The sequence below is a fragment of the Megachile rotundata genome, chromosome 11 (genome assembly GCF_050947335.1).
Source record: "Megachile rotundata isolate GNS110a chromosome 11, iyMegRotu1, whole genome shotgun sequence".
In the NCBI taxonomy this organism is placed as follows: domain Eukaryota; kingdom Metazoa; phylum Arthropoda; class Insecta; order Hymenoptera; family Megachilidae; genus Megachile; species Megachile rotundata.
In genome coordinates, this window is record NC_134993.1 from 16,439,621 (window position 1) to 16,460,102 (window position 20,482).

General features: G+C 41.1%; 1 protein-coding gene and 2 non-coding genes across 3 annotated transcripts; all 3 read right to left on the reverse strand.

Annotated features, from left to right (window-relative positions):
- Window positions 1–251: 251 nt before the first annotated feature.
- Window positions 252–346, reverse strand: TRNAY-GUA (transfer RNA tyrosine (anticodon GUA)). Its single transcript has 2 exons — window positions 310–346; window positions 252–287 (listed from the first exon to the last, which is right to left on the reverse strand). It is a non-coding gene; the product is annotated as a tRNA-Tyr (tRNA).
- Window positions 347–874: 528 nt separating this feature from the next.
- On the reverse strand, window positions 875–972 carry TRNAY-GUA (transfer RNA tyrosine (anticodon GUA)). Its single transcript has 2 exons — window positions 936–972; window positions 875–910 (listed from the first exon to the last, which is right to left on the reverse strand). It is a non-coding gene; the product is annotated as a tRNA-Tyr (tRNA).
- Window positions 973–7,416: 6,444 nt separating this feature from the next.
- serp (chitin deacetylase-like protein serp) lies at window positions 7,417–13,035 on the reverse strand. The gene is made up of 5 exons (XM_003707750.3): window positions 12,667–13,035; window positions 9,688–10,089; window positions 9,239–9,560; window positions 8,852–9,151; window positions 7,417–8,747 (listed from the first exon to the last, which is right to left on the reverse strand). The coding sequence occupies exons 1-5, from the start codon at window positions 12,713–12,715 to the stop codon at window positions 8,219–8,221; spliced, it is 1,602 nt and encodes a 533-aa protein (XP_003707798.1). The 5' UTR covers window positions 12,716–13,035; the 3' UTR covers window positions 7,417–8,218.
- Window positions 13,036–20,482: the final 7,447 nt, after the last annotated feature.

Here is a 20,482-nt window from a genome sequence, read left to right on the forward strand (position 1 = left end):
ATAATATTAAATATTTTAATCTTACTTGAATAGTGTGTCACACATACTACCTAAAAGATAACACGTTTAAGAGATAACGTTGTTTATGTAATTTCATAAGATAGTGTACAATTCACTAGATGTATATATGAAAGTTCTATCATAAAATTAAAATAATATGCAATTTTAAATAAATTAAAAAAAAAATTATATTAATAGTCAGAGAGGTGAATGCAGTAGGAGAATTTATGTTTTAGAAAATAAAAAAGAATTCCTTCGAGCCGGATTCGAACCAGCGACCTATGGATATCTCTTTCCAGTATATAACCTCTACAGTCCACCGCTCTACCAACTGAGCTATCGAAGGATTGTACCAAACTTTTCTTAAGTATCCTATATAAATCTAATTCATTAAACTCTAAATAATTTCATCGATTCCATTATTGAAATACTCTTTTAACAATTGCATATCACTATAATAAAATATATAAAAAATTTCACATTGGAAGAAACCATAATACACGCGAAAGATAATTGTCCATCAAGGGTGGAAACAATTGCAGAACTATGGAACCATGTAATTCTTCTATTATGTTTAAAAAAATGAATAATTAAAATTATGTACCGTTTTCACAAGTATAAGTAAATTTTTTCACATATGTGGAAATGTGTACAAGTCCTAATAATTTGAATTTGTTCTTATTCCCTATATAATAAAGGGAGCAATGTAAACTTTTATTTTGCTAAAAGTTTAATAATAATAATTATGAATTACAATATTAAAAAAAACAGTAGAGCTATCAGAGTTACCAAAGGGACACATGATCTTCACTTTTAGCGAGAGCACACGATATGTTTAATTTAATGAAAATACATTTTACTTTTATAAAAATATTCCTTCGAGCCGGATTCGAACCAGCGACCTATGGATATCCATTTTTCCCTTCAATTTACAACTACAGTCCACCGCTCTACCAACTGAGCTATCGAAGGCCCGTGATCGTCGCTTCGGTGACGATGCTATAGTAAATCAAATAAATCTCATGCTACCGAAGCGTCAAAGAGAAAGGAGGCTCCTGGTAAAAAGAGTCCAGCCGGATTTGACCTATGAATGTCTCTTGCAAGTTACGAGATCGAAAAGCGACAATCCCATCTCACTTTTGTACTAATTTTTATCCTACAGTGTTAATCACAGTTTCCTAGTTTCCAAATTTCTACATGTTTAGACTTCCAAGTTCTCAAATTTTTAAATTCATAGAAATCTTTCCATCGCACTCCTTGCACAATGGCGCAACCCTTCAGAATATCATTCCCCTTGTTACCAATATGTTCTAAAGCATCTAGTATACTTCCAATAAATTTTTTCGATTACTTAATAATTTAGCAAACTTTTCCCGACCACCGTGCGTACTCACATTTATCATTGTGCAAATGTTGGGATCGTTAAGCAGTTTTTCAGCGTGGATCTGCGTAATCGTTTTCCGTTGACTGACTTTTCTACTGGCTCGTATCGATCGGCCACTGTTTCATGAGATTTATTCCTCGTTAGATCGAGGCGAGGGCTCAGAGAATTTTTGCTCGGCCATCCGTAACGATCCCGTAACACCGGTAGCTCTACGCGGTTTATTACTATGCGTTACGTCTGTGCAGTTACACTGAACGAGCCTAAGAAACGCCACAAATTTCCGGTCTGCTTCTATTTCACTCGATCTCGTGGTTGGGTTACAATCACGGTATTACCTCCATAAGTAACAAGAACTTTCGGTCCACACCGTAGCTACCATGTGGAGCGGAAGGTGTGGAGGAAGTTACGTTAGGTTAAGTTTGATCTGGACTACAATATTACTTTACCGAGTGATACGAGTTTACAGTGCACATGGTGTAGTATATTACAGATATTAAGTTAAATTAACTCTTGATTACTATAATGAGTGCTCGATTATGAACAGATAAGGCTCGGTAATAAATGTGGAGGTTTATTAGATGTATTATTCTTTTCTTATACATTATGGGTGAATAGTGTTTACAATGCTTCGTAAATATTAGAGCTGTAAATGCATGAACAGTTTCATCACTGACATACTTTAGTTACATTATTCCACTGGTTGATTCTAGAAATTGGAGCACCTTGAAGCGGCGAAGAGAAACTTGAATAATTCAACTCCATCGCGTTGTTTTCTTACCAATTGTTACTGCCATGTCGAAACTGTTTTCCTTCTTTTGGATCAGTACTAACCAACTTAATTTCAGTTTCTTCGAATCACCAGGTATACTATTCGCGGACATATATCCTGTAGCATATCTCAAATATCCAACGAAAGGTAATTACGCCACTTCCTGCGACCAGTTCCTTTCACCTTCGTTGAAACGGATCAAAGGATGCTGGAACAAAAGAAAAATCTTCCAGAATCACCTTGTCCTTCTTCCGATGTCTCCGTGATCCTGACACTGAAGATATTTCGAGGACGAAACCTTATTTCTGCCCATGGCGAGGCCGTCGATTAAGGACGACCTCCATTACACTGGAAACGTCGTCCACGAATTGAAGAACTACTATCCGTTGAAAGATAGGTTTCACGGTGACAAAAGACACAGGAATTCGCGTGGGTGTTTGAAAGAGGCGTGGTGCATAACTCGAGGACAATGCAGCGTGGATTCGAGAGCGGTCAGAATCGACAGAAACAGAGTTGAAAATGGGTCAGAAGGTTTTTCATCGAACGATCGACTCGCTCTGGATCACTCGTTCTGGTTTTATGGACGATGAGTTCTTCGGGTCGTCGACTTTCCCTTCGATCCACTTCGAAGGACATCGTTTGTTTTTCTTTTATATGGCTTTAAACTCGTTCACCTTATGGCGACGGAAACCTTGATTCTGAGCATTAAGTTTTTTCACAGACTCTCGTAAAATACAGGAAACAGTTTTTAAACCGATCACTTGTTGAATTTCACAGGAAGGCGAATGTACGCGCCATTTCTGAACGCCATATTCCTCGACGTTAGAAACATTCCGCTTAACTTAGGAAGCTCAGTTTGGTCGAAGAGTACTATTTCACTCTTAGCTTCTGTCGCAATATTAGAGTAATTTCCAGTTGATGCTGTTAATAAATGGTGAATGAACACATCTGAAATAAGCATCGTTAAATGAAGAGAGGAATGGGTATAAACGGCTCGATGGATGTGGAGAACGTTGCACTTGAAGATGAGTCGAGTATCACTTTCAACTTTCAACTCTTCCCCGTCCAATCATCGTCCTTCTCACATTTTTACCTGTTGCTCAAAGGTTTAACTAGATACCCACATGTGTTACGACATTTTTGTTATCCGTCGAAGAATCTCAGATACCACCCATCATGAAACGCATAATTTTCTAATTCCTACATAAATCGGAGATTGGATGATCAATTGCGTAACGTTCCTCACCGTGAAAGTCTCGAACGGAAACGGCACATGTAATTCGTTCGATTTTTAATACGTTGTCTACCGATTGAAATTCTAATTTACCTTCTAACTAAAATTAATTCAAATTACAAAATTTTTATTTATTGTTCCTGATCTCGATCCGCATTTAAATTGTAATAATTCAATTACGTGAAATTCGTGATACCGGTCAACAGTGACCCCTATAGTACTTGATATATTGCCACCGACTTTACATAACAACGTACGTCAGAAAAAGGAAAAAGAATCGAAAGAACGATCTTGTTATCGAGTTCGCTTAAATTTATCATCACTTTCACCGAGGCCACAAAATATAACCTTGTTGATAGCGAGACGACGAGTCAGCTTATCACGCCCTCGGATGATTACAATTAATTATTACGACATAAATATGGCGGGAATCAAGGATGCTTTCACTGAAAAAACGACACTTTCCGGAACGGTATCTATTCTGGGAACGTATTAGCATATGAACGACAATGACGAGTCACGACATCTTAAAGAAGAATGTCACAAATAAAACGTTTCTGAGAAATCGAACCTTCCTTAAATCTGTAATTGTTAGTTGATTGTCTTTTCCGGCAATATGGTGCTTGCTTCTCGATGTCATCCGACAAATTGCAATGCAGATTGTGATGGAAACTAAAATTGCAACCGCAGATATCGCTTTAATTAAAGTTACCACCGAATCTTGTTATAAAAGACATTCTAAAATAGAGGTACAGTTAAAACGATGACAAAGTAGAAATACCAGGAGCAATATAATGAGAGCACGTCCCAGATTCTGCGCGTAAAGGTTCGACCAACCGCAGATCGACCACACCATCGTCTCCCGTTTAATATTCCAGATTCATCCTGTCGGTTCATCCTGTGGATGAGGTCGAGAGACAAGAGTTGTGCGAGGTGCACAGCACCCTGGGGGCATCCGTGACTAACTTTCGCTGTCAAACGTCATGTAATCCAGGGCCGAGGCGGTTGGAAATCCGCTTCGTTGCTAGATTATCCGTCTACGGATCCGCTCGCACCCGTAAAACATGGGAATGACCCCGTATCTATGGATTTTGCAACGTGTTCCGCTGCACTCGCAATAGATGCTAGATCCCCGGTAACGCGGTCGTGTGTCGAAAACGATTTGCATAAAAAAATTTCATTTATTGCAATGTGATTCAAATGGTAATAATTACCCATCATTGTATGGATGTGGTAACATAACTGAGAGGGTCAATTTTTCTTGAATACGGAGATTTGGGTTTGTGTTAAATGAGATTGTTAAAAATCAATTTTGTAGAATGTAGATGTTTATCGACGAACGTGAAACTATTTCAGGGCTAAGCTGACAGTGACACTGTCATTGTGTCCGTAAATCACGAGCACAATATATCGATCAGATAAGATAGGTACAAATCTTCGAATTCGATACTGATTAGCTTAGAGATTCTCACAGACAAATATTATCGATAAACGTTAATATTTCAGTATTTTCAATAAATAACAAGAATCTTGAAATATTGATCGTTGCAGTATTTTATAGTCTCGATTGGGTTCCATGTTGCGTTTCACGTTCGTTTCCCTAAACGTACATATTCTCCTGAAACTCGACTAGTGGTGGGCACGTTAATGAGATTCCTGCATGATCGGACCGGTATCCTGTCGAAGGAGCCTTAGCCAGGGACGGCCTTGCCACAGCTTTCTCTACTTTCGCTTACGTGAGATTTTCAGCCCGTTACCGTGTCTGTTCTTGACGCCATTTATCGCCTTGGCTCGCGTGCATTCCACGAAGGGAGATCAATTTCGAGTCGATGAAAGAGGAAACGATCTTCGCTTATATTATCGTTCACGAGGTAAGCAGGTACAATGGTCAGACGAATTAATTACGCTACAAGAAATCGATAAATCTCGATGAGATGACGGATCGAGTAGTGACTCGGTAGATAATTATGATCATTCGGCTGCAATGTAGCCAATTTACAAATATGAAAAGTTTCAGGGACGCATAATATGCAGTTTTGTGGATACTTATGATTTATTCACCACGCATGATAAGTATATTCATAAATTATATCGATGTTGGTCAATGTCTAATGGATTAAGTACAACATTTTGCAAAAATTCATGCGACCGAGATAGAGGTATTTAGTTGCAACATTTACCTACCAATTATGTTCACAACACGTGGGCGCTAATCTTTCGATGCACTGCTAAGTCATTCATGAAATTCTATATGTGGATGCTTAACAAAATATTCTTAATACTTGGATTTTTTAATTCGTGCCTAACTCGTACAATATCTCACCGACAGTATTGAAATATTGATAATGTTATCTAGTGCGAGAATCCTGAAATATTGGCAATATATGGCCGAAGGTCCCCATAAGATGCTTAAACTTTGAAAGCAATAAATACTTAAACCCTTCCTTTCATCCCTAGGCTCTTATATCAGGCTTCGAGTTTCCAAACCAGCGATCCGAACTTTTCACGAATTCTCCATCACCTTGGACCATGTTCCATCATTTTTAAGCCTCTTCATCCATCGTATTTCATGAAATGCCATCCACCTGTTTATGAAGAGGAGTTTTTACGTTCAATTTCGGGATTCCAAGACTGCTCGTCATGGAATAAAAATGGCAGCTATGAAAGAGCGGCTATGCATCGGAATGCAATCGTCACCTCGAGTCAGCGAACGTCGGTTGGTATTTGACGAGGTTACCGTGCTTTTACCCGGCCAAGCACTGTCTCGTCCTTTCTTTCTCCATCATGCGGAAACTAACGGTAATCTATTCGTTATTTTCTGATCAACGCTAACGACAAACCGCCTTGTCTCATTACAGTCGAGCTAATCGTTCGCCATTGTAATTTCATTGCTCAATAGCTTTTCTTGCTACTGTGCTATTAAATGCCATTTTACTTGATTCACGGTGATTGTGGACTCTAGTGATTTCATTCTTCGATAGTTTGTTGCCTCTGCGCGTTATCCTGCTCCGTTGTACCGTTATTATCGTGATTAACATACATTTTTTATCGAGTACTCGATGACGTGTTTTGTTAGAATGGCTTCTCAATTGAATACTCGCAAAGAGAGCTGAACAGATCGATCTTGCACGGTTAATTAATCAATTAAGTATAATCGTTGAGTCAGTAAGCTGAGATGAAATTGTGAAGAATTTTGGTTGTAGAATTCCGACGATTTTAAGATGGTACCGATATTGTAGTTAATCTTTCGATTTCTAACACACGTGAAATGTTAATGTGCAGACAATTTTGCCTTTCTCGTGTCACACCTACGGGCTCCGAAGAATGCTGTCGACGTTTTCTCGGCCACAGTGTGCGTCGTTATAGCCTGTCACTTGTCCGCAATGTCGACCACGCACACGCGACGCCGTTCCAATTTCCATCGACGAAAAACGACCCGTCGATTTCGTAACTGTAACCTTATTGCAAATTCGCCGATATCCAGACCGACCTTGATCTTATAACATACTCCGGACGTTCTGATTTCATTCAAAAATACGCATTAAAATTTTCTCTCCAACCAATACATTTGTACTTAGAATCCCATAAAAAATGGAGAACAAGAACCGTATTTCAGAAATTATCGACGGAAACTTTAATACTGTTCCAAGACATTTATTATTACTGTATTAGTATTTGGATTTATATTGAAATTGATATTGATATTATAGACAATGATACTGAAATTAACACTGTTACTTGCTATTATTATAGGTACTATATCGGGACTAGTATTGAATTCTATGATCCTAAATATGAATCTATTTCATTGTAATGAAACAAAAATGAATCAAATTAAACATAGTACTCGGCAATGGTACTTGCAATTTAATTAAAAGGTTAATTAGAATAAGAAAAGCGTAGTAAAATGTTCAATAGCAATTAGAGTCATGAACCTAACTGAACGACAAAGTATCTCTGAACTTGACAATCGAGTCGCTGCTCCACTTTCAACAGCAAACCTGCAGAGTGGGAAATAAAGGAGACGTGTTTCGCTGGTTTCTCTTTTATTAAAGGCTCGAGAACAGTAAATTGATATTATCACTTAGCTTTAAAAATATACATACACAATATTTATATATATATATATAAGTTCAGCTGACCCTTAGAAAAATAAGGGTGTCCGCCGATCGAGGGGTAGGGAGGGAATAGTTTTGGCGATCGCTGAGGGATCATCGATATATCCCGTGGTTACAGGACACCGGTCCGATCTTCCAGCTAAATTAGTGTCCCCTCGAACAGCAAGGATCCTTCGGGAACACGTAAGGGACACGCGTTTCTATATTACACAAATTCGGGCCATCCTTAGCTGCGATCCCGTGTCGTCGTTTCTTTTCGTAGGGGTTTTATAAGGCCAGCGAGAAGTCGCTCGATCGTCATCGAGTCTTAAAGATAAGAGAGGGGAGGGGGATTGTTTCACTGTCTCGTCGTTTGTCGTCGTGTTCGTCCTGGTCGCTGAATCTCGAGGCGCAAAGAAACTTTATCACAGATCGCTGGTGACGTGATGGACGGTTTTCGTGCGTGGACAGGTCCGGGATAAGGATGATCGATGATCGCGTCATTTTTTACACCGTTCTCGATCCTCCAGCCCTCGAGACACGAGAGAAGCGTGTACGTCTCTCGATGGACCTCGTCCCACGCCCGAAAACGTCGTCGACGACCCCACGTCCACCGTGAAACTCGTGAAGGATGATCGACCAATGGCAGGACGAGCAAAGAGGGGTAGGGTTGCAGGAAGATCAAGATCAGAGTGTTTGACTTAGACGAGAAGGAGGAACGCGACACGGTAGGCCTAGAAGAAGCCGTCACCGGTTGGATCGTTCACCCATGGGTAATTATTGGGGCAGCGTACGCAGGTCTGCAGATTTATGGTCTCTCCGGGTACCTCTTTCGAGGTGAGCTTGCAAGTGTGTGGCACCCAACAGGCAGGAGGTCCGTCGACCACGCACTTCTCCCTCCACGGCTCGAAGTTCTTCGACTCCGTGACCGTGCGCGGGTTCTGGATCCACTGGATCACCTGGGTCATCGTCACGAAATACACGTCATTGTGGTTTGCCAGAATCTCGTCGATCCAGTAGAGGAACGCGTCCAGGAACTCGGGGTTGTTCTTCAGCCACGCCGCGTGGAAGTAGAGACCCAGAGGAGCACGGTTCTGCTCGTAATGCCGGTCGAAGTTGTGGTTCAGGAAGTTGTAGAATTGGTCACCGGTCAGGATGTTGCTGCAGGAGTCCACCATGGCGCAGCCGGGCAGGTACTCGTCGTTCTGAGGATCCTCGCGACGGTCCAGCTCGTTCATCACCATCTCCCAGACTGCGTGCGACCTGGGGAACAAATTGGATCGACGGATGAAGGGAGTGAACCAAACTGCTATCTGGTGAAATTGGCACCGGGTAGCTGTTTGATTCGCGATGATAAATTGCGTTACCTAGTTGGGCAGTGTTGAAGGTTGCCGTGACAACGATGTGGCATTCTGAAGTACATGGTGTAGGGCCAAAGTGGTGGGTTGTTCAAGGCCGCAGTAATGGTGGAGTCGTAAAGGAAAGCTTGCTCCTCCATCATGGTAAACTGATTGTTACCACCGACCCTGAGGTAAGGGGCTCTCACACCGACTACACTGTTGTCCGTCAGATTAGCGAACTTCTCAGCGATGATCCTCATTCCTGCCATCTCCTTGGCCCAGTCGTCGACGCCGGCGTCTGACCAGAAGCGTTCGTCGTCGTTGTGACTTGAAACGCAAGCATTAGGTCCTGGTTAATTTTCGAAGAACACGTAGAACATAAAGAAGCTAGACGCGTGGAAGAATATTTCTTACGAGATGGAGTGAACAGCGATTTCGTGTCCCTTCCTGTGCATTTCCTGTACGGCCGAGTAGTTGGTGTACTTGTGGGACACGAAGAAGGTGGCCTTGATGTCGCAACCGTTCGGGCTCTTGCGTTTCCCGTTGAAGATCTCCTTGTACAGGCCGATGTTATTGTTGTTGATGGCGTCATCGAAGGTGATCGTGATCATCTGAGGCACGTCCTTGGCCGGCAGGTCACCGGGAATCAGGGTACCGTCCTCGGAACAGAAGCAATCGGGAAGTACGCAGACCACAGGGTCGCAGGGCGGTGCTCTGTTCGGGTCGTTGTCCATGTCTGCAAATGTTCAAGGTACCCAATCCACTTCGTCATTATTTGGAGGACGAATACGGTGAAAGTTGCTTAATCTCTTTCGCGTGGTAACTCCGAATCGTAATAAAAAATGAAATCCTAGAAATCTTACCACAAATGTTCTCATCGGATCCATCGGTACAATCCTTCTCGCCGTTACAGAAAAGACCCCTCTCGATACAGGAGCCATCTCCGCAAGCGAGGAACCCATCCTGACACAGTGGTTCTTCGGTGTACAACAAAGGTTTAGCCTTCCTCTCCTTGTTCTTCAGTTTGCAATTGTTCACCGAGTCTTTCCAATCGCAAGTCTGTTTGTCGATATCGAAGTACAATCCTGCGGGACACCTGATAGCCTGGAGACCGGAACTGGTGCACTGGATCACGTCACGGCAGTTGTCACCCTCCCCTGCTACCAGTCTGAACCATTCTCCTGCATCCTTGTCCTTGCAGATCTCATTTTCGAAGCTGTCCTCCTTCTTGGCGTCTTCTTGTCGTTTCACACGATTCGAGCCCTCTAAAACGATAGGTGGTCGAAGATCCTTTTATACGAACTCATTTCGTCTGGTTTACATTTGATTAAAATTGGAGGTCAATGGAGGTTGAAGGTTTTGAAGGACCTTCTGAATAAGTGTTAATTTAAATAAATGCATCTCAAATGTAAAAAATGGACTAGTAATAATTATCCTCGCATACTCTATAATTTACAGGGTTAATAATTTAGAAACTCCGGAATTGAAACATCGATGCCGAAGATGTATTTATATGTTAATAGCATTTTACGATTAGAATTTTTATAAGATCAGGAATGCTATTGAAAACACGCAAATTTCTTCGGTGAAATTTCGATTCGTGTTTCAGGATTACGTAATCCCGACATGAGCCATGACATTATAGAAAGCGAGAAATTAACGTCAATATTCGCATCGACTATCCATTATTTATCCTTCAATCAACGAAAGTCGTAGACACCTTCAGCACCTTTCTCATTTTTAAAACAGCGATTAAACAACGAACTTTCGTCGTCTTCATAAAACTTCTTCAAATCGTCGACGCTTGTAAAAAAATAAGGATTTATGCAATCAACGTGCTAATGGGGCCTTTTGCCGTTAAATTAATCGAGCCACATTCGATTACTTGCGTTTATCCGAGGCGGAAGCGAAAATCAACAGAATTATTTACGTAATCTTCGCTAATATTTATTTTGTTTACGTAACTCATCTTCGAATAATATTACATAGAGTTTTTGTTCGCCGAGTACTTTTACTCAATTCGGATCGAAGGAAATCGATGTCGTGAAAGCGGATGGAAACGTTGCAATTTTTCCGCGCACGAAAACACACGTGTCATTTTCCTCTATTTGTAGTTTCGTGTTCGCGTTCGTGTTATTTTGCATCAAAGCACCGAGAAACAGGAGAAAGCTGCCTCGCACCTTTCTGTTTTATTTTCCATTCGATTAGTCGCGTTAACCTTTTCGGTATTTTCGAATTTGTATTCCTAAGCTAACCCGGTCCCGGAATTTCGATCGAACAGGTGGCAGAATGATTTGAATCGATCGTTTTCGAGTGAAAGTCGGATCATCGCGAGGAAAGTCGAAGCGATCGGTTTCACGGAGCCGGAAGCTCGTGAGAGGAAGTTGCAGGCTCCTCTCCAAGAACACGTGAATATTCGAAACGCTTGCTCGGTCGAATCGTTTTCGAAAGTAGCGAACGAGGAACCAAGTTTCGAACGTGAAAGTTTTGGATTTTGATGTTCTCGCGCAGGAAGCCAAGTTTCGGAAGATTTAAGATCGATCGTTCGCCGTGCAAAATGTAAGAAGCTTGTTAGCTTTTGAAACATGATATTTCGAGTGGAAGAAAGTGAAACTCTCGATGAATTTCAAGCGTGGAATGTTGACACGAGGAACCTCGGACGGTTCGTTACGAAGGCAGCAAAATTTAATCACTTGATCTCCTTGAAAAGTGAGAATGCTACAAGTCTCTTTAAAAGTGGAGGTGACAAAATACACGAGTTCTTTAATAGAGTTCATTGCAACTTATGGGTAGTTATTATCATTGCAATCGATAAAGATTAAATGAGATGTTGAATATAGTGCAAGCACTTTCAGCATCTGGAGGATAAATTTTTAGCGTTTTTACTGAAAAAATTATTTATTTGTAATTCATCTTTTTGATGAACCGATAACAGAGTATATAAAACATTACTATGTTTCAAGATTTTTAATTCGTCAAACATTATTTCAAAATGTAAATCATAAGACTTGAGGTTAAAGTCTCAAGATGCAACAACGATAAAATTTCACGAACTCTACAGGTGGTTGCAAAAGCGACAGCAAAGGATTTTACCGCCAGTTTTGAAATAGAAGAGCAAGGAGTCCAAAATCTGAAATCGCGAAGGGGATCACGGTGTCAGGGGTAATCGGAAAATCGAAGGTCGCGATTAAAAGGATATCGGAACTCGAGCTTCTCGATCCAGTCGGTTCGGCGTGACCGGCGCGGCGTCGCGTCGGTTTCGTGCAGTGCCACGACAAACGGGGAAAGTTGTGCCTCCCCCACCCCGTTAGTGTCTCAGGGCACGGCAGTGACGTCACCCATCCGGGACCAAGCAGGCCCAGAGAGGCTTTCACGCTCTAATCTCTTATGCAACCTGTCGTCTCTCTGGCGGCCGTCAAGAATCGCGTTCGGCCCGATTTTCACTCGTCTGCATTTGGCACGAGGGAAAATGTCGGTTCGCCATTTTGGGACTCACGTGTGCTGCTATTAGAGCACATCCGGGAGCGGCGTGTACTAAGTTTACCTCGGGCTTGAAACCCTTAAGGATACGCTGGCGAGAGGAACCGGTACTTTTCGCGTGGCAAACGATTCATCGTTCGATAAAACGATCGAAACGGAAGATCACTAGGCCGTACAAGAACCGGCATACGACGAAATTCAATTCCATATTGAAATTCCAAACACAACTGCCACCATGTTCCCACTGGCTGCCACGTTCCTGCTGGTCGGTCTCCTCAGCCATCGATTTTCATCGATCCCTTTCGCGATCGATCCGAAATAAAATCCATGAAACTCGGCCAGATCCTAAACACGCTACTCACCGGCTAGAACGATCGCTGCCAGGATCAGCAGCACCAGCGAGGACCTCATCCTCGTCGCGTTGAACGTTCCCGCTCACGATCGACGATCCGTGGTCGTTGTACGGGCTCACCGTTTTATCCACGCTTCCGTTACCGTCACTAAGCTCGTATCGGTGGGTGGTCGAGGGAACCGGAAGTGACCTACAGCCGGAAGAGGGGTCGCGGATTTCCTGGCACCACTCGAGGAACGGAGGACGAAGATCAGCGCTCGCGGGCGCCGTACACGGATTCGAGCTTCAAATTGGAGGATGGGACTTGATCTCTTCCTTCAAGGACACGGACCTTGAAGACGTAGGTATCGATCACGGACTGACTGAGCCTCGCCACTCACTGCGCCTTATATTTCCACCACCACGTTACTAACGCTGCGCCCCTCTTTGGACCTGCGCCTCTGGATCTATGTTGATCCAAGAAACGTTGCCTCGATTCTGCTGGAGGGATACACTGGCGTAGGAGGTCAACGTTTGGGGAACGTTAGTCCCATGCTTGACGAACTATAGGATCTTTGCATTTTTTTATTTACTTCTTCTTTGAAACTGAGGGTGTTGATGGTCATAGGCGATGGAAGACAGCTACGGTTCATAATGTGGTCACAGGGTGCTTCAAGAACTTTGGGGTGACACTTGTGGAATGTGTCGACGCGAAACAGGACTGACATTATAAATAACACATGCTGTACAAGGAACATGATAGAACGATGAAGAGACCTCATGACCTCGCGCACAGTGTGCTTCAAGTATTTTCAGATCAACCTTGTGGTTGATATTTATTCATCGATAATAAATGTAATGAAATAATAAAGGGAAGACTATCACCTGATATACAGAGGTGTTTTAAGTGGCTTGAAATAATTATTAGGAACCGAACCTCGAAGAGCAGGTGTATCGATATGTACAGAATGCAGGATAGTAAAAAATTATAATGTAATGCTAATTAAACGAATGATCGTAAGAAGAAGTAATTCTATTCGTTCTATCGCTGTAAATGTCAAGAATAAAGTTGAAAGTTCAAAAGTGTTCTCCGATGACATCCTTTCCCAAACTCAAAGTCCTCAGTGTTTTACGATCTATATCCAGCCACTTCGCTCGGAGAATCATTTAGTCGAGTGAATTCTAGACTTTCTTGCAAAGTTTACGAGTCGAAAGTCTTGGATCGATGCCTCGTCGGTCGAGTTCATGGCTCTAATTTCGATCTCGTAAACAGCCGCTCAATCGATGCACTGTTTACCAGTTACCTGGAGCGTAATTTTAAAAACAACTAGGATCAACCCATGCGTTGAAATCGCGTCTGGCAAACCCTTTATGCTTAGACAAAAATGGTATAGTAATTAATTTGGCGGAAGTTTCTAAATACAAATTACTATAAAATTTTTGAGAGAAAAAGCGAGGGAAGTCCTCGCGCTTCATCGAACGCGATTTCAAAGAAATTCACCGAAAGCATTGAGGTTTCGATAGAAAACGAAAAGAAAGGAGTCGGATGAAAAACCAAGTGACGCAATTTGCGTATTTTTCGCAACGAATATTTTTACGTAATGGAGAAAATGCAAGTTTTCCGTGGGTTCGAAAGTGAAACGAACTCGGATGCAACTCGTTCAGCCGTAGATCTATTTTGTGGTACATAATTACGATTCTGTGCTGATAATGCGCTGTATCGAATCTATTATCTTTCGATTCGATTCTGATCTTAATGGTTTCTCTTCTTGCAAATTGCGAATATTCTTTTAATTACAATTTCCTGTTCCGAATTAATTCTACTATCTGATTTCATATCTGATCTCGATTCCTTTTATTCTTCTAGAAATGGAATTTCAACGGCGTTATCGATTTCCAGGAGTATTTAATTTAGAAATTAACTTTGCTTCGGTTGAATCGTAATTGAGGATTCTACAAATGTGCATAGATGTTTGCAATTCATCGGTGCGGAGGTAATTAAATCTCTGTACGGGTCAATGCATGTCATTCATTCGCACGACTTCATTCTCAAAATAAATGTGCGAAATTTAATTTAAATTGTGGCAAAGATTTGGAGTTGGCATTGTTAGTTAATGCGATGAGTGATGTTACAACACGTGGGAAATAGAACACGTGCTCATACGTGTACTTATTCAACGAGTACAAGCAAAGTTTACACAATATGTAATCCACGTAAAAACTTCTGGCAATTGTTATAAGAAAATGCTAAAAGTATGCAATTCTCTACGTTCAACAATAAATTTATAATTTGTAAGGTACTATGAATTTTGTTGTAACGATCAGTGCGTACATAGGAACCTATTATAATAAACCAACACTTTTCAGCAAGAAACAACGATCGATCATGTTTGCACGATGCATCGTTATCATTTTCACGGATCACTTTCTAAATACATCACACGGCACTGAAGATTGAGAATCGTAGAGATGATGAAGGGTCTTTGTTTGCCTCGATCGTGCTCCTCGATCACGCGAATCATCGAGGTGCACATACTGCCGGAAACGTGGGCACCTATGTAACGTGTACTTCCTCTTCATTGTTTGCTGATTCGAATCCCATGGATTTTATGGCGAAGCAGAGATTAATGTTGTAGAAAGCGATGTAATCTTCCACTTATTCATTTAATATTTAAATATCTTTTATAAAAAATAAATGAAAGTTGTGATGTATATAACGAGCTGCGCGATTAGGGGTTAAAACGTTCTACAAATTTTCGGGTAGATTAGAATCGTGCATAGTACCGTGCTGTTCGAACAATCGAACGATCTTCGGTCACACACACAGGTCGTCTGCTGCTGCACGGTTGATCCGTCTCTTGCAAAGGGCAAATTCCAAAGGCTGAATTTAACGATAAAAGTCAGACCTCGAGCCGGTTCACGGCGTTTCACAATGAAATTTCGATACGTGCACATGACTTCATGACACGGTGTGTTTCGCGGAATCGATGTACCAACTCTTCAGGTAGAAACTCGAACACATAGAAGATTTCACTTTTTTTCGGCTGGATCTTATTCTTAATTAACATCAATATACCTTCTCTTCCGTCTCTCTACACATTCTAAAATATTTCGGATTTTTATGGAGTGTTCAGTCTTTGTTGTTAATTTTCTACGAGCTAGATCACGCTTTGTCCACCCATTTAGCACAAGTTACAATGGCAACGATATTCTCCCGTCATAATAATTGCTACCGTAATTGTGTGCATCGATTAAATTGCTTTGAAATTATGCCACTCCCGATCGTCACGGCGTTAATCTAATAGAAACTGCATTTACGTAAATTCGTAATGTCCCATTAGGGATGTTGCTACCCCTCGCATTACTAATTGATTTTATCGTTTTGTGCTGATTGCGATGCTAAATGAACATGTTTATATCTGGTATTATGAAGACTTAATAACCGAGTGACATTTCGAAAAGATATTTATTGTCTGGACCGAATTAAATTTTAATTGGAAAGCTAGTCTTCTGTGTCATAAAATAATATGCAAAGGAAATCATATCCAATTATTTTCCAATCATGTAAAATGTACATCATCAATAGCTGAATCAAACATATTATCATATGCTTGAATGGCGTCAATTGTAATCGTGAAGAAATTGTCTTGTCGTTGAATTGTGTGATAGTGCTCTTTGAGTGTTTTCATGAGGCATTGCACGGCCCTGACGTGACATATGCAATGGTGAAAGGAAACGAACAAGAAGAAGAAGAGACGGCGATATCAGCTGAAGCCTTCGAGGTTGGTGCAAGCTTTCTCTGCCCGCGGCCTAAACAAGCGGATTGAAAAATCCGCTTCCATTAATGAACACTGAGCTCCATCTAGCGTGCTTCATCTGATTCTCCATTAAAGGATCCATGAAGATCCATGATCGAGGTGTACTAATGATCGATGCGTACCTTTCTCTCGATCGGTACATTCTCCTGCAATATAGAATAATTTACGATTAATTTATTATTTTTTAAATTTGGCTAAATCTGTATTATTCACTGTAAAATTCAATTGTAATAATTGCATAAAAGTTTGTACGTTAAATGTTACATTGTTTCGAGGTTAATAATGAAAAACTAATTGAAAAATTTTTCTCGACCACGCAAGAAACTTACATTATATTATCAAGGCATTCGATCAAAGTTCTTTCATCAAAGTTCACCCTCCAAATTATTCACCATTTTGCACGAACCACATTAACCAACAATTTATCGATTCACAAAAAACGGAAGAAGTGGCTTGTCAGAGGGTAAAAAGGGGTCGTGTTGAGTGCTGACAAAAAACGTCTCCACACAACAATCCCACAAAAAAGAGTCTGTAATCCACCCTGAACTAACCTATCGATGGTTATACCTACAATATAGGCTTTCTGCTGATTCAGCGAGGAAATATACATTTTCGTTATAGTGCCATTTTCACGTAAACTTTTATAAGGAAGTTGGAATTTTGGTGGGTGAGAATTTAAAACTTTAGAAAGACAATTTCAGAGTGTAAGAATTTTTAAATTCATCAACCTTTTGAATTATGAAATTTATTTAATTCGTTAGTGGCAATATAACGAGAGAGAACTGCATCCTTTCCTTAGGAAGAGCCACGAGTGCATGACAACTATCTGTTGCATTCCGAGGACTTGACCCCATACGTCCTTGGCCGAACAGTCCTGCCACCCCTAAACCCACCCCTCGACGCCTATAACGTGTATTATCCTTTCCGGAGGCGATCAAATACTTTCTACGACCCTGAGTTTGACTGACGGAAGTTTTATCATTAAAAAAAGTAGAAAAAGTAAAAGTGTCCATAAAATAGTAACAATATATTGGAGATATATTACTTAACACCTGCAATTAGAATTAGATAATAATTTCATATCATAAATTTTGACTAAAAATGATGACTAGATTATGTGACCTCAGATTGCGCATTTTATTTCTAAGGTAAAGAACACGGAATCACAAATCGCAGACGTATTCGATCTGAGATAGCTGTAAACCTTGATCGAGGGTACTAGGCTTCCAATTACGTGATCTGAATGTTGTAATCCTCTAGGGGTACTATGTAGCCCGAGCAAATTAAATTTCGTCGGATAACCTCGATCGTAAGAATTTTCCGGAAGAACTTCAAGGTCGATCCACCTAAGCAAACCCTTCCAGGTATATTTTCGTTGCTCAGATTTACCTTAGAAATTCTCGGTCTTAACTTTTTGATACAATTTATCATCTTATTGTAAGAGGTAAAAATAATGTTTGAGGGTAGGTTTCGCTTTTAATTCTCTTCCTTTGTAAGTAAAATTGAATCAACCTTTTGCGGAGTGAATTTAATCCGAGAGGAGGCAAACCTTGACCCTCCCTTGATGGCAAACAACAGCTTTAAATACGTAAAGTCAGAAGGTAATTTTGCTGCAAGTTATTTCAAGATGAGATAAATCCTTACAATACCCTAGCAATTTGTTGGTTTCATCGAATACATCCGAAACCAAAAACGTACATTCATCTTTACAAAGCTGACACCACTCTACGCACTTGGACGATTTATCATTTTTGTCCTGGCGAAAATACCAAACGTTATATCATCGTTAAAAGTTTCCAGCCATTAACGATCAACCATTTTCGAGAAGTCCATCGATCCAGCTCAAGGGCAATTTACCGAAAGGTATCGAATCTCCTATCGAAACTTCCAAATGCGGTCCGTTGTCACAAATTTTACGCGAAACGCGATATTATATCTTCACACGACGTGACAGTGATTAACACACTAACAATTTATCGTCACTCGTTACTCCCGGTAACAGGATACGAGACATAGTATATTAATGCTAACTAATAAATCAACACGATAGTGATCTGTTTCTTCACACGGTGCGAATATATGTCTGCCTAGTTCGGGCAGATCGAGTCTAGTTAATGTAAAGTCAAAGGGCAAACATTATATGAGCTAATAATTCAAAAGTGATTATAATTTATTTCCAGGATACCTCTGGATACTTCCAGTTTATCCGGTGTCAAAATATCCCAACAAGTACTTCAAGATATAATCCCTCTGAACACCCTAATCAATCATCTTCGTTTAATGTACCAAGAAGGAAAATGTTAAATTGTATCTTACTCCCAAGCAATAATTTCCTATATGACAGTAGATTCTCCAGCATCGTATTACGCCTATCCACATAAACCGAAGTATCGCTATCACAGTCAATAATCCAAGACACATCAATCAATCTCTCCGACCACCCTAAGAGCTTATCCTGCCATAGGCTGCCTCCGCAAATCTAAACAATCGAACCCTATATACCATCGCCAGTCGTCCCACCAATTAACCCCTGCAAACAAGGCGTAAATCCCTTATCCTCGCCCTTATCCGACGAAGGTCAACGCACCAGCCTAAACCATGCCCTCAGCAAGCAAAAGGGCTAACTCGGAGGACCAACGCCCACTTTGGGGGAATTAATGGGAATTGCAAAGTCGAAAGGAAAGTGCAGGTAGCGGATCGATGCACGTGAGCCCAACAACCCCTATCAGTTTCCGCGTTGCAGGAAACGAGGGGGGCTCGAACGGGGGTCGGCGTGTGGTTCTGGTTATATCGATCTCGAAGATCGTCCTGCACGAAACGTTCTGACGGTCGAGCGGGTCTCTCAGGGCCGTACCACGGGGCTTGACGCCACCTGCGACGACCTTGACCTACGGGGTTCCTCTCGCGCCGGCGTCGCGTCCTCAACCTCCCTCTTTTCTCTTTCGAGCTTCTTCTGCGGCTCGTTCCATCTCGTTTTTTAATATTTTGCACCGTGCTTGTTACCAAAATTCAATTATTCCGTGTATCCAAGTATCCCTCAAATTCGAATTTTAATTTCGAATTTTAGTTGGGCAATTCAAGTATTTAATTAATTGATAACAAGGATAGGGTAGTTTCAGCGCATCGATGCGGACAATTCGAATGTCTTCAAATTCAAAATTTAAGAACCTCAATTTTCACCCTTATCAATTACACTTGGCACTTTCGTTTTTTGCTCTTTAACCACCCCCTCCTGCGATCCTTTCAACCGCATCGTATTTCTTTTTTTCTTGCTCTTTGCTTCTAACGTTCAATTCTTTGTTTCGGCCTTTTGATGTCGGCACGAGGATATTTTATGGACCACAGCTTTTGTTGATCGGCGATTTTTAACGGGTGAGTCGCGTTTGATGCATCTTTTGAACCGACGAGGGTAGTTTTTCTCTTTTCTTTATTGTCCGACACCTGTTTTCCTTTCTTTATTCAACTTTTATTTTGATCTACACAACTTTAAAATTCGATATTGTTGTTTAATTCGATCTAGTTTTCTGTTTAGTCAGAATTAAGTTCCGTGCAAATAATTAATTTGTTACCACCACTTTTGTTCATCCTTACGCCAGTAATTTCCTAAACTTTGTATTCATCCCGTCCAGAATAACCCTAATGCAGTTTCCCGGCTTCGAAGTTTTGTTCTCCGGAAGCCTTAAGGCAGCTTCAACCGGATTTCCGCCGAGTCCTCGTTATCGCGAAGAACGTATCCAGGCACTTGAGAGAACTGTCTCGCTGTTCATTTTCCTGCACTTACCGTTTTACTCTTCCAATCTTCCGGTAATTCGAACGAATTTTCCAACAAATCGTTGCTGCATTTCCTCTGCGAACAATGCTTTATCCCTCAAATTAACACACGCAGATTACAACAAACTATGTATGCAGTTTTAAATATTTTTGCGACTAATTCTCTTCCGTGTGAGCATCTACCAATGTTGAGGAAATCAATCGAAAAAAAAATATCATATGGAACAATCAACACGCATGTTTTTCACGAGCAACAGC

What these genes read in the sequence shown, in the direction of transcription:
- serp (XM_003707750.3), bottom strand. Translation starts at nt 12,715, where the DNA reads ATGAGGTCCTCGCTGGTGCTGCTGATCCTGGCAGCGATCGTTCTAGCC. An exon ending in GGCAGCGATCGTTCTAGCCG is followed by an intron (nt 10,090 to 12,666) that starts GTGAGTAGCGTG and finishes CTATCGTTTTAG; the next exon opens with AGGGCTCGAATCGTGTGAAA. An exon ending in ATCGCTGTTCACTCCATCTC is followed by an intron (nt 9,152 to 9,238) that starts GTAAGAAATATT and finishes TTGCGTTTCAAG; the next exon opens with TCACAACGACGACGAACGCT.